The sequence below is a fragment of the Oratosquilla oratoria genome, chromosome 15, assembly GCF_046742065.1.
Source record: "Oratosquilla oratoria isolate Oo_2021 chromosome 15, ASM4674206v1, whole genome shotgun sequence".
Taxonomy (NCBI): Eukaryota; Metazoa; Arthropoda; class Malacostraca; order Stomatopoda; family Squillidae; genus Oratosquilla; species Oratosquilla oratoria.
In genome coordinates this window covers 32,282,072-32,294,817 of record NC_134791.1, presented here as the reverse complement: position 1 = coordinate 32,294,817, position 12,746 = coordinate 32,282,072, and the positions used below count along the sequence as shown (strand labels likewise).

Sequence of the window (12,746 nt, the reverse complement as noted above, 5' to 3'; positions counted from 1 at the left end):
TGATGATGATGATGTTGATGATGATGATGATGTTGATGATGATGTTGTTGATGACGATGTTGTTGTTGATGATGATGATGATGATGATGATGATGATGATGATGATGATGATGATGATGATGATGATGATGATGATGATGATGATGATGATGATGATGATGATGATGATGATAATGGTGATGATGATGATGATGATGATGATGATGGTGATGATGATAATGATGATGATAGCGACAATGACGACGATGACAACAACGACGACGGCGATTGTGACAACACCGACAAAGACTCTTTTTCCCACGTATCGACTTTCCGCCGTACACCGTGGTTGTGGTCGTGACGTGTGAAAGCGTCCATAGACACCCAGAGTTATTAGAAAGCACGACGTCGAGTCGTGGACAGTGCACGGCGAAAAGTCGGTACGTGTGAAACGAGCCAAAGACAACGACGACGACGACGACGTTGATAACTAAATTGATCATGAGCAATATATTCCGTACACGACGTCAGACGATTATATTTAATTTCGGTATCACCCCTTCCATCGCTCTTAAATAGTGTGATTCTCGTTAGGCCCATATTGTTAAAGTCCCCAAATGGTTATGTTCCTCAAGGTTAATGTGTACATTTCCTACCGAAGACACGATGACAGCGAGAAAAAATCATATCAGTAGCTTCGGTGGTAAACAATTAAGTAAAGAAATTAATTAATAATTCAGTTAATCAATTGATTTATAATAGAATAAAAATGAATCAATGAATAAATAAAGATAGATAAATAAGTGAAGAAATGAATAGATATATAGATGAATATGTAAACGAATAAATGAAGAAAGAAGCAAATAAATGACGAAATAAAGTAAATAATAAATAAATAAATGCCTTACAATTAACGTCAAGCTACGATTGGGAATTTAGAACGAAACTACCCAAGATTGTCCGCACAGTATCGAAGTACAATGAGAAACAAGAGTTTCCTTAGGTTTCTCCGAAGATATATCAAACATGGCGAAACATTATGAGAATCAGCTATGAGAATCTAGCCAATTCCCATAATATTTGTGAGTGTATTTTATTTCTTTCTCTTTTCTTTTTACTGAAGCATATTTCCATAAATTTGGGGATCCACTGATGAGTTTGGCCGGCTCTGATCGGAAGAGTTTATCTTTGAAAACTACATACATACATATACCAAGGCTTTTTCCCCCTTACAAGGGAGCTAGCCAAAAAGGAAAAGGCATAAAATCACTCCCACCCATTCCATCCCTGAATACACTCCCCCTCCCTGTGGTGGGGGAAAAGAATACTGCCACCAAGTAATTCCACTTGGATCGTAAGAGGCGAGAGGAAAGGGACGGGGATTGGGACTAGGCATCCTTCGTAGCCCCACAAGGGACATTCCTAAAAGAAAAATCAAAATCTTTGAAAACTACTTTAACATTTTTCTTTTCGATGCACGCGACCCACTTACTACCGCTGACAGTATGACAGCGGAAACAGAGCAATCAGACGCGATCTTTGTTCCCTAATCAGGAGTCAATGGGGCGCAGGCCGGACACGGGTTGCCCTCCTGCCAGCCAACACAATAATGACTTGAGTTTCGAGTGAGGCACAACAGCAAAGTGACGTCACAGGCATTGCGTCACATGGTTGCGTCACACGGTTGCGTCACACGTCAATGGCACAATTCATAAACCTTTTTTTAAATTCATTAGATTACAATGAATAACAGTGCCGACAGGGGAGGTCGCTCGGAACACAGCAAGGACGAATGCAGGATGCTGTATCGTTAATTGAACAGGCAAATGTGTCAATGTATGAATAGAGAAAAAAATACACAAAGAGATAGATTGATCAATAAAAAAGCGAGGGGCCTACGGCCAAAGTGAATGAATAAATATATAAAACAATAAAAAAATAAATCGATAAATAAACAAATAGATGAACAAACATAAATTCATAGATAGATAAATAAATACATGTATATATATATATATATATATATATATATATATATATATATATATATATACATATATATATATATATATATATATATATATATATCACTTTGACAAAATGTTGTGGCACATATGTAATTAATATTCACGAAGAACCCACAGTCGGAATAAAAAGGAAACTTTAGGAGAATGTGTAACTTCGTACTTTCCTGAAGAGGGCTATAGCTATTAGCCGAAATATAGAAGTTACACATTCTTCTAAAGTTTCATTTTTATTCCGACTGTGGGTTCTTCGTGAATATATATATATATATATATATATATATATATATATATATATATATATATGTATATATATACATATATATATATGTATATATATATATATATATATGTGTGTGTGTGTGTGTGTGTGTGTGTGTGTGTGTGTGTGTGTGTGTGTGTGTGTGTGTGTGTGTGTGTGTGTGTGTGTGTGTGTGTGTGTGTGTGTGTGTGTGTGAAAAATAACCATGTGAATGATGATGAATTATGAAACAGCTCAATAGCTACAAAGATGAATAGCTAAATAAAATATTAAACCAAGAGTTAATATGACTGTTACCTTTCTAACTGAAATTAAAGCCTCAAACTTCTAGAAACGGTGTTTATATTCAAATGGGGTTCCATTTTCGTTCAAGGCAATGGAGCAAAAGAGCCTATCGCACTTCTTTATCTCACCCTTTTACTGTGTAGTTATTTTTCTTTCTTTTTATGCGGGTCAGATATATTGATCTGTCCTTTCCTCCTTCCTGAGGGAAGCTCTCGAATACTTCCTCCCCTGTTGGCTTCCACACCTGCCCGTGACTTGGACTCTACCGAAAAGGGAATCTCAAGACACCTCCTCCTCCTCCTTCGCCTCTTCCTCCGCCTCCTCCTCCTCGTCCTCCTCCCTCGCCTCCACCTCCGCCTCCTCCTCCTCCTCCACCTCTTCCTCCACTGCCTCTGTGGTGATTGGTTTGACGACGACAACATTACCACGTTGTATTGGCGATGTTACTAGAAAGTGTGATACTAGTCTATACTAGTTTTTATCATCGCACGCTGGCGTCGTGCGAGGGGGCCCCTACGAAACCATAAACACCATTAAATTCTTACTGAGGTCAGGCTTTCTTAATGGATAGCATGACCTCCGCTGACCCAGTGAATGAGGCTCTGTTCTGTGAAGGCAAGGGTGTTTACGAAGAGGCATATTTCCTATTGGTCAGTCTATAGTAAACAGAAAGAAATTAGCCAATCACGTAAATCCGAAGATGAAAGTACGGCTCTAGAGGGAGGGGCTTCTCTTGGCTAGCACACAGAGTCAAGTCAGGTTTTCAGTCTAAGTTTGAAGTTTAAGTTTAAGAGTCAAGGCAGCTCTTTATTAGAAGTCTATAAAGTCTTTGCCTATCGGAAGTCAAGACTGGCCCGGAGTATCATATAGAAGGTCGGTAAAGGTCTCATTTAAGTCCAGCCTCATTCACACCTGTACACCAAATTAGACTTGTTCGTCAGTTGCAATTATTAACACAAGAAATCAAAGTCATAAATAGGAGAATTTAGTCTCATTCAACACCACCATTTTGAGATATGATAATGTGATACTAAAAATATTCATATGTTCGTACTTCCCTGATCCAACCATTTTTGGCCAGCTACCACTTAACTTTATATACGTAATCAGGGGAACACGACACCTCCTCCTCTGTCTCCTCCTCCTCCTCCTCCTCTTTCTCCTCCTCCTCCTCCTTTTCCTCCTCTGTCTCATCCTCCCCCCCTACCTCTTTCTCCTCCTACTCTACAGTGACTCGATTTCGATTTGAAGTATTGAATTGAATTGAATTGAATTGAATTTTATTCGGATACAATCATACATACAATAAGTACAATACATACAAGACTCAATATTATACACAGTATATATAATTGTACATCCGAGGATGGCACAGAAAGTCAAAAGACTTATTTCCACTGTGGTCCTCATATTACAATTAGGAAAGGATTATCATAGAAAAGCTAGGTTATACGAAGTGTAAATTAGGATTATAAGAAGTGTAAATTAAACATATAAACTATTTTCTTCAGAGAGAACAGTGTCTAAAAGATAACATTTAACTGTTTTTTTAAAACTACTTTTAGATACAATTGATTGAATGTTGGTCGGTAAAGAGCTCCAAGCAATAGCACCAGTGTATTTGAAAGTACTTTTCCCTAACGAACTATTAAACCTACGTACAATGACAGATGACCTAGAACGAGTTCTCAGGGAACGAGCATTTCTAACAAGTGTAAACGTATCTGACAAATAACTGGGACAAGAGTCGTTCACAATTTGGTGAACATGATTAAGCTTTAACTGAGCAACACGTTTCTCAACAGGTAACCAATTTAACAGTTTAAAATGCGTATAATCTAGATGAGTACGTGGATGAATTTTCAAAACTGTCCTGATTAGTTTGTTTTGACATATTTGAAGATTACTCTTAGATTTTTTAGATAGGTTGCTATACCAGGAAGAACAAGCATAGGCAATATGACACTGAACCAGGGCCGAAGCTAGTAACTTCATTGTCTCTACATCTAGGTATTTTTGTATTCTTGCCAAAAATTTTGTTCTGGAGCTGACCCTTTTAATTATTTTTTGTGCCATAACTTCTCCCGACACATTTTGATCAATTTCTGTTCCAAGATATTTGACAACAGACCTAGGTTGAATACTAGTATCATTACATTGGATATTGAAGTTGGGAGCATTTTTGAGTTTTTGATTGGAGCCAAAGAGAATGGATTCTGTTTTACCTAGATGTAGAGACAATTTGTTATCCAACAACCACTTGCTGACATTCAATAACTCTTCACTGAGTAACGTCTCAATCCTATTTACATCTTTGCCAGAAACTAGTAAGGCTGAATCATCGGCATACAACAGCAGTTTACAGTTCACAGCAGCTTTCATGTCATTCACATACAAAAGAAACAACAGCGGACCTAATATGCTACCCTGTGGGACACCACATGTTAATTTTGCTCCTTTTGATGTTGAACCATTTACATTCACAATCTGTTCTCGACCTGTTAGATAAGACCTCATCCAATTAACAACATCTGATTTGAAGCCTAACGCTTGTAGTTTGAATAATAGAATATCATGATTTACAGTATCAAAGGCTTTCTGGAGATCTAGCATAACCATTCCACAGTAATTACCTCTGTCAATTTCACCTTTGATATAATCAGTCAAATTGATCAAACATGTATCAGTAGAATATGATTTTCGAAAGCCTGATTGTAAATCATAGAACAAGTTATTGCTTTGAATGTATTCATAAACCTGGTTATAAACAACTCTTTCCAAGACCTTCGATATAATACCGAGCACTGAGACTGGCCTATAGTTACCGGAATCTGTTTTGCTACCCTTCTTGTACAAAGGAGTAACTTTTGCTAATTTAAAATCTTTGGGAACTTTGCCCTGGTGTGTGTGTGTGTGTGTGTGTGTGTGTGTGTGTGTGTGTGTGTGTGTGTGTGTGTGTGTGTGTGTGTGTGTGTGTGTGTGTGTGTGTGTGCGTGCGTGAGCATACAAAGGGTATAATTGATGTGGCAGTGGGCTCAACTGAACGTTACGTGAGGGTGAATCAACAACATCGACCTCCTCCCCCTCCTCCTCCTCCTCGTCCTCCTCCTTTTCCTCCTTTTCGTCCTCGTTCTCATCCTCCTCCTCCTCCACCTCCCCTTTTCCTCCTCGTCCTCCTCCTTCTTCTCGTCCTCCTCTTCCTTTTCTTTCTCCTCCTCCTCGTTCTCGTCCTCCTCCTCCTCCTCCTCCTCCTCCCCCTTTTCCTCCTCGTCCTCCTCCTCCTCCTTCTTCTTTTCGTTCTCCTCTTCCTTTTCTTTCTCCTCCTCCTCCTCCTCCTCGTGGATCCCAGATGATGAGAATCCTCAAGTAACCTAGAGAGGAAGTGTCATGAAGATGCTGGTCATCATCATAATCATCATCATCATTCCGTGTTGGACCAGAGGCTCCCTAAGGCGTCAAATAACATCGTCTGCTGAATCAGATAGAGAACCAGCATCTCTGACCTTAAAAATAAACAGTCATGTCGTCATCTGGCGTAGAAAAAAATATCTATCCATCTCCGTCTTTCCATAGCGCCATGCCTAAAGTTGCGCAGCGTTTGTGATGTGAACGTCTGTGAAAAACATGTTGAACCCAACACACCGAGCTGTAGTATGCAACGCAACTGCTCCCATTTAGCAACCTAGAACTATATTTCCTAATCTTAGGTTTCATGTCTCCAATAAACTATCCGCTTCTCCTTATTGGGCAGACGGTTAGAGAAGTAATCTAGTTAGAGACCAGTTATCGGACATTGTTTGAACAATCTAGAGCACCAGGTCGAACACCTCTCCACCTGGCATCTGCAGCAGTGACATGTGCGTCACGAACTGCAGGGCGCAAGTTGGCCAAATTGGTCTGAGTTCGGCGCCGTCGGAAAACAAGCCTAAGCATATTCACCCGATGGTTGGCCTCTCTCACCTCGGGGGTATAATACCAACTGTTCTTATGTTCCCTGGGGGACTGGCGAGTCTTTGGGATGGCTCTGTTGGCAGCCACCTGAAGGGCTGCAGAAAAGTCAGCTTCTAACGTTTCCACGTCCAGTGGTGGAACGTAAGACGCTGCCCATTCTTCAACAGATCTCTCAAAGACTGGCCAGTTTGCCAAAGCAGTCTTCCACCTGGAAACAGGTAATACAGCTGGTATGGGTGGTGCATCCCGTATGTGCACAGAGACACCGAAGTGATCGCTAGTGACAACAGAGTGCACCTTCCAGGTTACCCTAGGGAGGAGAGTGGCCGTCGCCAAGGTCAGATCAAGGCGTCCACCTTGCACGTGCGTCGGATTACCATCATTCAACAACGCAATGTCAGGGCATTCATCTAATATGTAACTTGAGTGGCGCCCAGTGACATTGGGCCCATGGGGCGACATCAAGATGTTTTGATGGGCGTTGAAGTCCCCTCCTATGATGAGGAGCCTGTCCGCAGCAAGAGCACACACTTCTCCAAGGTCCAGTTCCGCTCTACACCATCCCCACATGATACAGGGTCCGTGATCTCACTACAGGGGATGGATGATTTGACTAAGATCATGCACCCCCTAGTAGTGGTTTAGCGAGGGAGGGAGAAGATGCGATATCCCGGAAATCGCACTTCATCGCTCACCAATGTCTCTTGGAGAAGTATGATATCGTAATCATACTCTTGCGCAAGCGCAAGGAGATACGAGCTTTTACTGCGGAACCCGTTTATGTTCCACTGTAGTAACCTTAACTGACTATTGAACAGGGCAACTTTCTTCCCTGTCGAGTTCCATTACGGTCTCATCTTGTCCCCCCGGGTTCGAGGACAAGATGGGTTGCGACTTTGTGACAGTAGGAACATTTTCCTCCTCATCAGAAAAGGAGTCTTCAAGCCTAAGAACATAATGGTGTTGAGGCTTAGCAGAAGGCACTTTCCTCGTCTTTGCTGATGTAGGTGTTGCTTTCCCAATGGTAAAAGTGGGTTTGACTGGCTTGGGGGAAGTGGAAGGGGAGGAGGAGGCAGGGGAGGAGGCAGAGGCAGGGGAGGAGGAGAAAGAGGAGGTGGGAGATAAAGAGGTGGAGTGGGAGGGAGTCCTCTCCTTTCGCCTTGGATTCTTAGAAGGGTTCCTCTTCTCTTTCAGGATCTTGAGCACATTCTTGACGGCCCTATCCACCATGACTAGCATCTTCTCTGAATCGCTTTCCCCTAGGGTAGTTGCGACTGCAGCGACGACACCAGTCACGATCAGGTCGATATCATCTTCCCTAAGGGGGATGATATCAGACGGATACTGAGGTGGAGGGGGCTGCCGTTCCTGTGCTCGTGGGGTTGGTACTGGGGGCGTGGGCCTGGTTTTAGGGATGAGTTTAGGTTTGTGGGTGGGATTGGAGGCAGACGTGGGTTTGGAGGTGGGCGTGGGTTTAGATGTGCTTGATTTTTTGGGAGCTGGTTGTGTTTTTGTGGTTGTCTGTGTGGGAGCTGGTTTAAGTGCAGGAAATTGCTCCTGATTGTTCATATCAGGAGTACTGGGTGTAGGTGGCTGTGAAAGGGTGGTTGGTTGGTTGGCTGGGCATCACGTCACGTCTGTTGAACACAAACCGGTTAGCCTGTGACGTCATGCGAAGGGGGTGCAGGGTGGTGATTATGTGGGCGAACGGGCGCTTCCTGCCCATTGGGTGGTGGGGTGGCGGAGGTACGGTATGGTGCTGACCAACGTGCTTAGCAAGTTCCGTTGCATGTTTACATAATCTGCCATTCTTATTTAAATCTAATAGTATTTCTTAGTCAACCAATGCTTTTGCTGTCTTGAAAGTGTTAAATTTCTTCTGTTGATGTAACCGATTCCCATTTTGTTTTCTGTACTGTGCAATTCCCCTGCTGCAGTGGGCATGTCAACAGCAACCCATAAGGGGAACAACAATGCGAAGTTCACACTTACGTCGGCAACGACCGAAGTGGTGTATTCGGGCAATCGAAAGGTCCATCCGTGGTCGCAAGGAATGATGGGAGTATCGGCAGGGGGAGACGGAGGGGGCCCTGTGCCCCCGTCTTCTTGCCAATCCAGAAGAGCTTGTGTAATGTTGTAATCATACCGATGACATCTATCGTAGCTTCTCTCCATGGTCGTTGTGTTTTGCAGCGGTATACTGCATGGGTGTGGAGGGAAAATGGGAGAGTGAGTGAATATCTGTCATACATAAACAATACACGCATGCACTCGTACACGAATACGTACACACACACACACACACACACACACACACACACACACACACACACACACACACACACACACACACACACACACACACACACAAAGAAACAAAAACACACACACGTACATAAACACACACGTACATATACACACTCGAATTTCTTTTTGGTGAAGTGTTAGAATAGGAATGTTGGGTTAAGATATGTGAAAATGAAAGTAAAAAAATGTTGGAAACATTAAATGCGAGGAAAGCCCTGAGCCTGACTGCGTTTCATACTGGATATTTAAGGCATGCAGTGAACAGATGGCGGAAAATATATAGATTAACATACAATTGCCTGACAAAGGACTGAATAAATACATATACAGTACATAAACGATAGCGTGGTTGATTTCGCAACGGCTGAGTTTGATTATTGAAAAGATTTTACTGTAACGATTTGTTACATACATACATACATACATATATACATACATACATACATACATGCATGCATACATACATACATACATGTGCGTGCGCACATACACAGACACACACATGTATATATATATATATATATATATATATATATATATATGTATATATGTATATATATATACATATATATATTCATATATATAATATATATTATATATACATATATATATATATATATGTATATATATGTATATATATATATGTATTTATATATATGTATATATATAATATATATATAATATATACATATATATACATATATATATATATATATATATATATATATATATATATATATATATCACTGATGAAGAATCTAGTTACACATTTATCAATTACAACTAATACCACAGTCGGAGGAGAAGACTGGAGAGGGCTTGTTTATATATTTCGACTGCTAATTGCAGTCCTGAGCTCACAGCCAGATTTAAAAATAAGATAAGCTTTGTCCCAATCCAGACGATGATTTAACAGTTTCACGCAATGGAACACTGCCAAACATTCTTGGCAGTGTGAAGCAGTTACGTGAAGCAGTTAAATCATCGTCCGGATTGGGATGAAGCTTATCTTATTTTTTAATCTGGCTGTGAGCTGAGGACTAAAATGGTAGAGTCTATCCTTATAGAATATTACCCCAACATGAATATATCAAAGGGGCAGTGGTCTCCGGATATCATATCCGGACTTATGATCACAAACATCACCAACAAGCATCTTCACCCTGACCCAACACCACATCATTATCAGGAACCTTTTCCGGTTCTCCATGTTATAAGAGGTTGCTATCTAAAGATATCATCCTTCTCCCTCTATGTACTACTGAGGAGGACTGCAGTTAGCAGTCGAAATAATATAAACAGCCTCTTTCCAGTCTTTTCCTCTGCTTCGACTGTGGTATTAGTTACGAGATATATATCTACATACATGCATAGATGTTTGCATAGTTTTAATACATGCATAGATGTTTGCATAGTTTTAATATATGGATCGGTTTCAGGTACTTGTAACATTGCAATCTATACATTTTTTTTTTTTCTCACAATGACATACGGATAATGGAACCTGAAAAATGACCGAAACCCATGTCACAAGCGAGAGGTCCTTTACTTTGCAGTTTTTAAAAAATTCGAATATAATTTCTTTTCCAAAAAAGTATAAACTGACCTACATATACCCACGCAATTGAACTGAAACATGACATGCATTGTTAATACATGCATATATACATACATACATACAGACATACATACATACATGCATGCATGCATGCATGCATGCATACATGTATACATACATACATACATACGTACATACATACATATACCACAGGCTTTTTCCCACTTACCCGGGAGGTAGCCAAAAAACAAGCATAGAAACCACTCCCACCCATTCCATCCCCTACATACTCCACTCCCCTCTACCCTCCTCCCTCCCTCTTATCTTGGCACCTCCTGGATGACGGGTCATCCCTGCATCTTGTCCACTGCCCTGGGTCAGAAGCAGTGTCGCATTGTTAATACCCACCCCTTTATCCTGAATACATTTTTGGTGTAATGCATGTAAACGAGTTACACATTCTTCTCAGTTGCATGATAGGAAATACTGACTTTAACTATTCTTAAAGATTTAACATGAACATATACTCACCTAAAAGCTTTCAGCACGTCATCTGATAAATTCGCTCTCTGAAGCTGTGGCACTTGGCACCAGTATTCAGGCTCTGTGGTCATGAAGAGCTGGTTGTAGGCGTGGAAACCACAGGGCATAACCCCCGGAAGCAACACCAGCCATAGGATCATCTTCTGGTACTTGCCGAACTCACCGATATCGGGAAGGATCTCATCGAAGTCCATTGTTCTTGGTCTTCAGTGGAAGGCAAGGAGAGAATTTTCGTCAAGGTGAGGAAAGTGGAGCGTGAGTATAAGGTGCTATTGATAAGAGGATATACACATTATTTGTTCAAGGAATGAGTCCTGGGCTATTCTGTGTGTTACGTGGTCTGCAAACACTATTACCTAAATCGAAAGAAAATATCTGATGGCATGAAATGTACTTCATTAAACTTGCATATCAAGTAAAACGTTTACAGGAATTTGAGTGTAGCTGGACTGTCAGTTTTACCTTTTAAAGAGCCTTTCAGGTTTTCAATATTGATTCAATGACAATCTGTCTACCTGGAAGATATTAAAGAATGGAATTAGGGTTTGGTTACAAATCTGAGATAGCAGGAAACTGCAGAAGAATTCACTTCATCGCCACAACACAAACATACGCACAAACACACACACACACACACATGCACACCACGCACACACACACACGCACACACACACACACGCACACACACGCACACACACACACAAGCCAAAGGTGTGTGTGTGTGTGTATGTGTGTGTCTGTGTGTGTGTGTGTGTGTGTGTGTGTGTGTGTGTGTGTGTGTGTGTGTGTGTGTGTGTGTGTGTGTGTGTGTGTGTGTGTGTATTTACCTAGTTTTATTTTGCGGGAAGGGGAGCTACGTTCGTGTTGTCCCGCCTTTGTATCTCGCAGTGTCTAGTTTGCTCTTAAACTCATGAATGGTTTTTGCGCACACTAATTCATTGTCCAGTTTGTTCCAAGTGTTGTGTGTGTGTGTGTGTGTGTGTGTGTGTGTGTGTGTGTGTGTGTGTGTGTGTGTGTGTGTGTGTGTGTGTGTGTGTGTGTGTGTGTGTGTGTGTGTGTGTGTGTGTGTATGTGTCTGTCTGTCTGTCTCTGTGTGAAAAGACTGAACCATATCATCTAGTAAGTTGCCAAAGGTCTTGAATTTAGTCTTGCCTCCAACGGCTCTGCAAGAAGCACAGGAACATCGAAAAATATAAGTTCAATGGTTTTGATGTTTACATTAGATTCTCCAGTGACACTGATCACCAACTTTGCCCAGTATCGAATCCATGTAGGTGTTGAAAAATATTTAGGTGGCGGGACGTACCCCTACCTTACTTTTGAATTAGTAGGAAAGAAACCGAACACACTTCCTCCATATTTCATAATAATTTCTGTCTCAGAATGTATGTTAGACATAAGATAAATAATCCTTGCAAGAATACCCACACATCCGCAGATCTCAGAGCACCTCATGGTACATTGAGTCAAATATCTTCACAAAGCGCTAGGGTTAAATTTCCTTAAAATATATTGATAGTTCTTCTCTTAGCTCAGTGACTATACGAGTTACACGAATTTCATGTACGTCTAGGGATTTCCTCAGTTCTTGTCTTAATAGGTGCGACCCTAGACTTCTCAACCCTCTAAAACAATTGCAGATGGGAACGATCCTACGCCAGCAAAACATGAACCAGCACCTTACCCGGTACATCAGGCATTGTGATACCGCGGTAGTTGTAGTCTTGCCGGTCCATTTTACCTTTAAATACAAGAGCTACCAGTCCCTTTTTACCACTTAGATGGAATGGTACTGGATTGCTAAACGATTGCAGTACTGTATACAAACCAGTGATCA

The 12,746-nt window shown here is 41.2% G+C and overlaps 1 protein-coding gene across 5 annotated transcripts in view; it reads right to left on the bottom strand.

Annotated features, from left to right (window-relative positions):
* The window catches only part of Balat (Beta-alanine transporter), a 78,718-nt gene that overhangs the window by 52,584 nt on the left and 13,388 nt on the right, over positions 1 to 12,746 (bottom strand). For 4 of the 5 annotated variants that reach the window (XM_076198763.1, XM_076198762.1, XM_076198761.1 and 1 more), the window contains exons 2-4: positions 11,372 to 11,424; positions 10,898 to 11,113; positions 8,494 to 8,701 (exon numbers count right to left, since the gene is read on the bottom strand). In XM_076198763.1, coding sequence (XP_076054878.1) covers positions 8,494 to 8,701; positions 10,898 to 11,103 — 414 coding nt within the window. In that variant the 5' untranslated portion in view covers positions 11,104 to 11,113; positions 11,372 to 11,424. The remainder of the gene's footprint in view (positions 1 to 8,493; positions 8,702 to 10,897; positions 11,114 to 11,371; positions 11,425 to 12,746) is intronic. The other variant, XM_076198764.1, reaches the window with a different exon arrangement.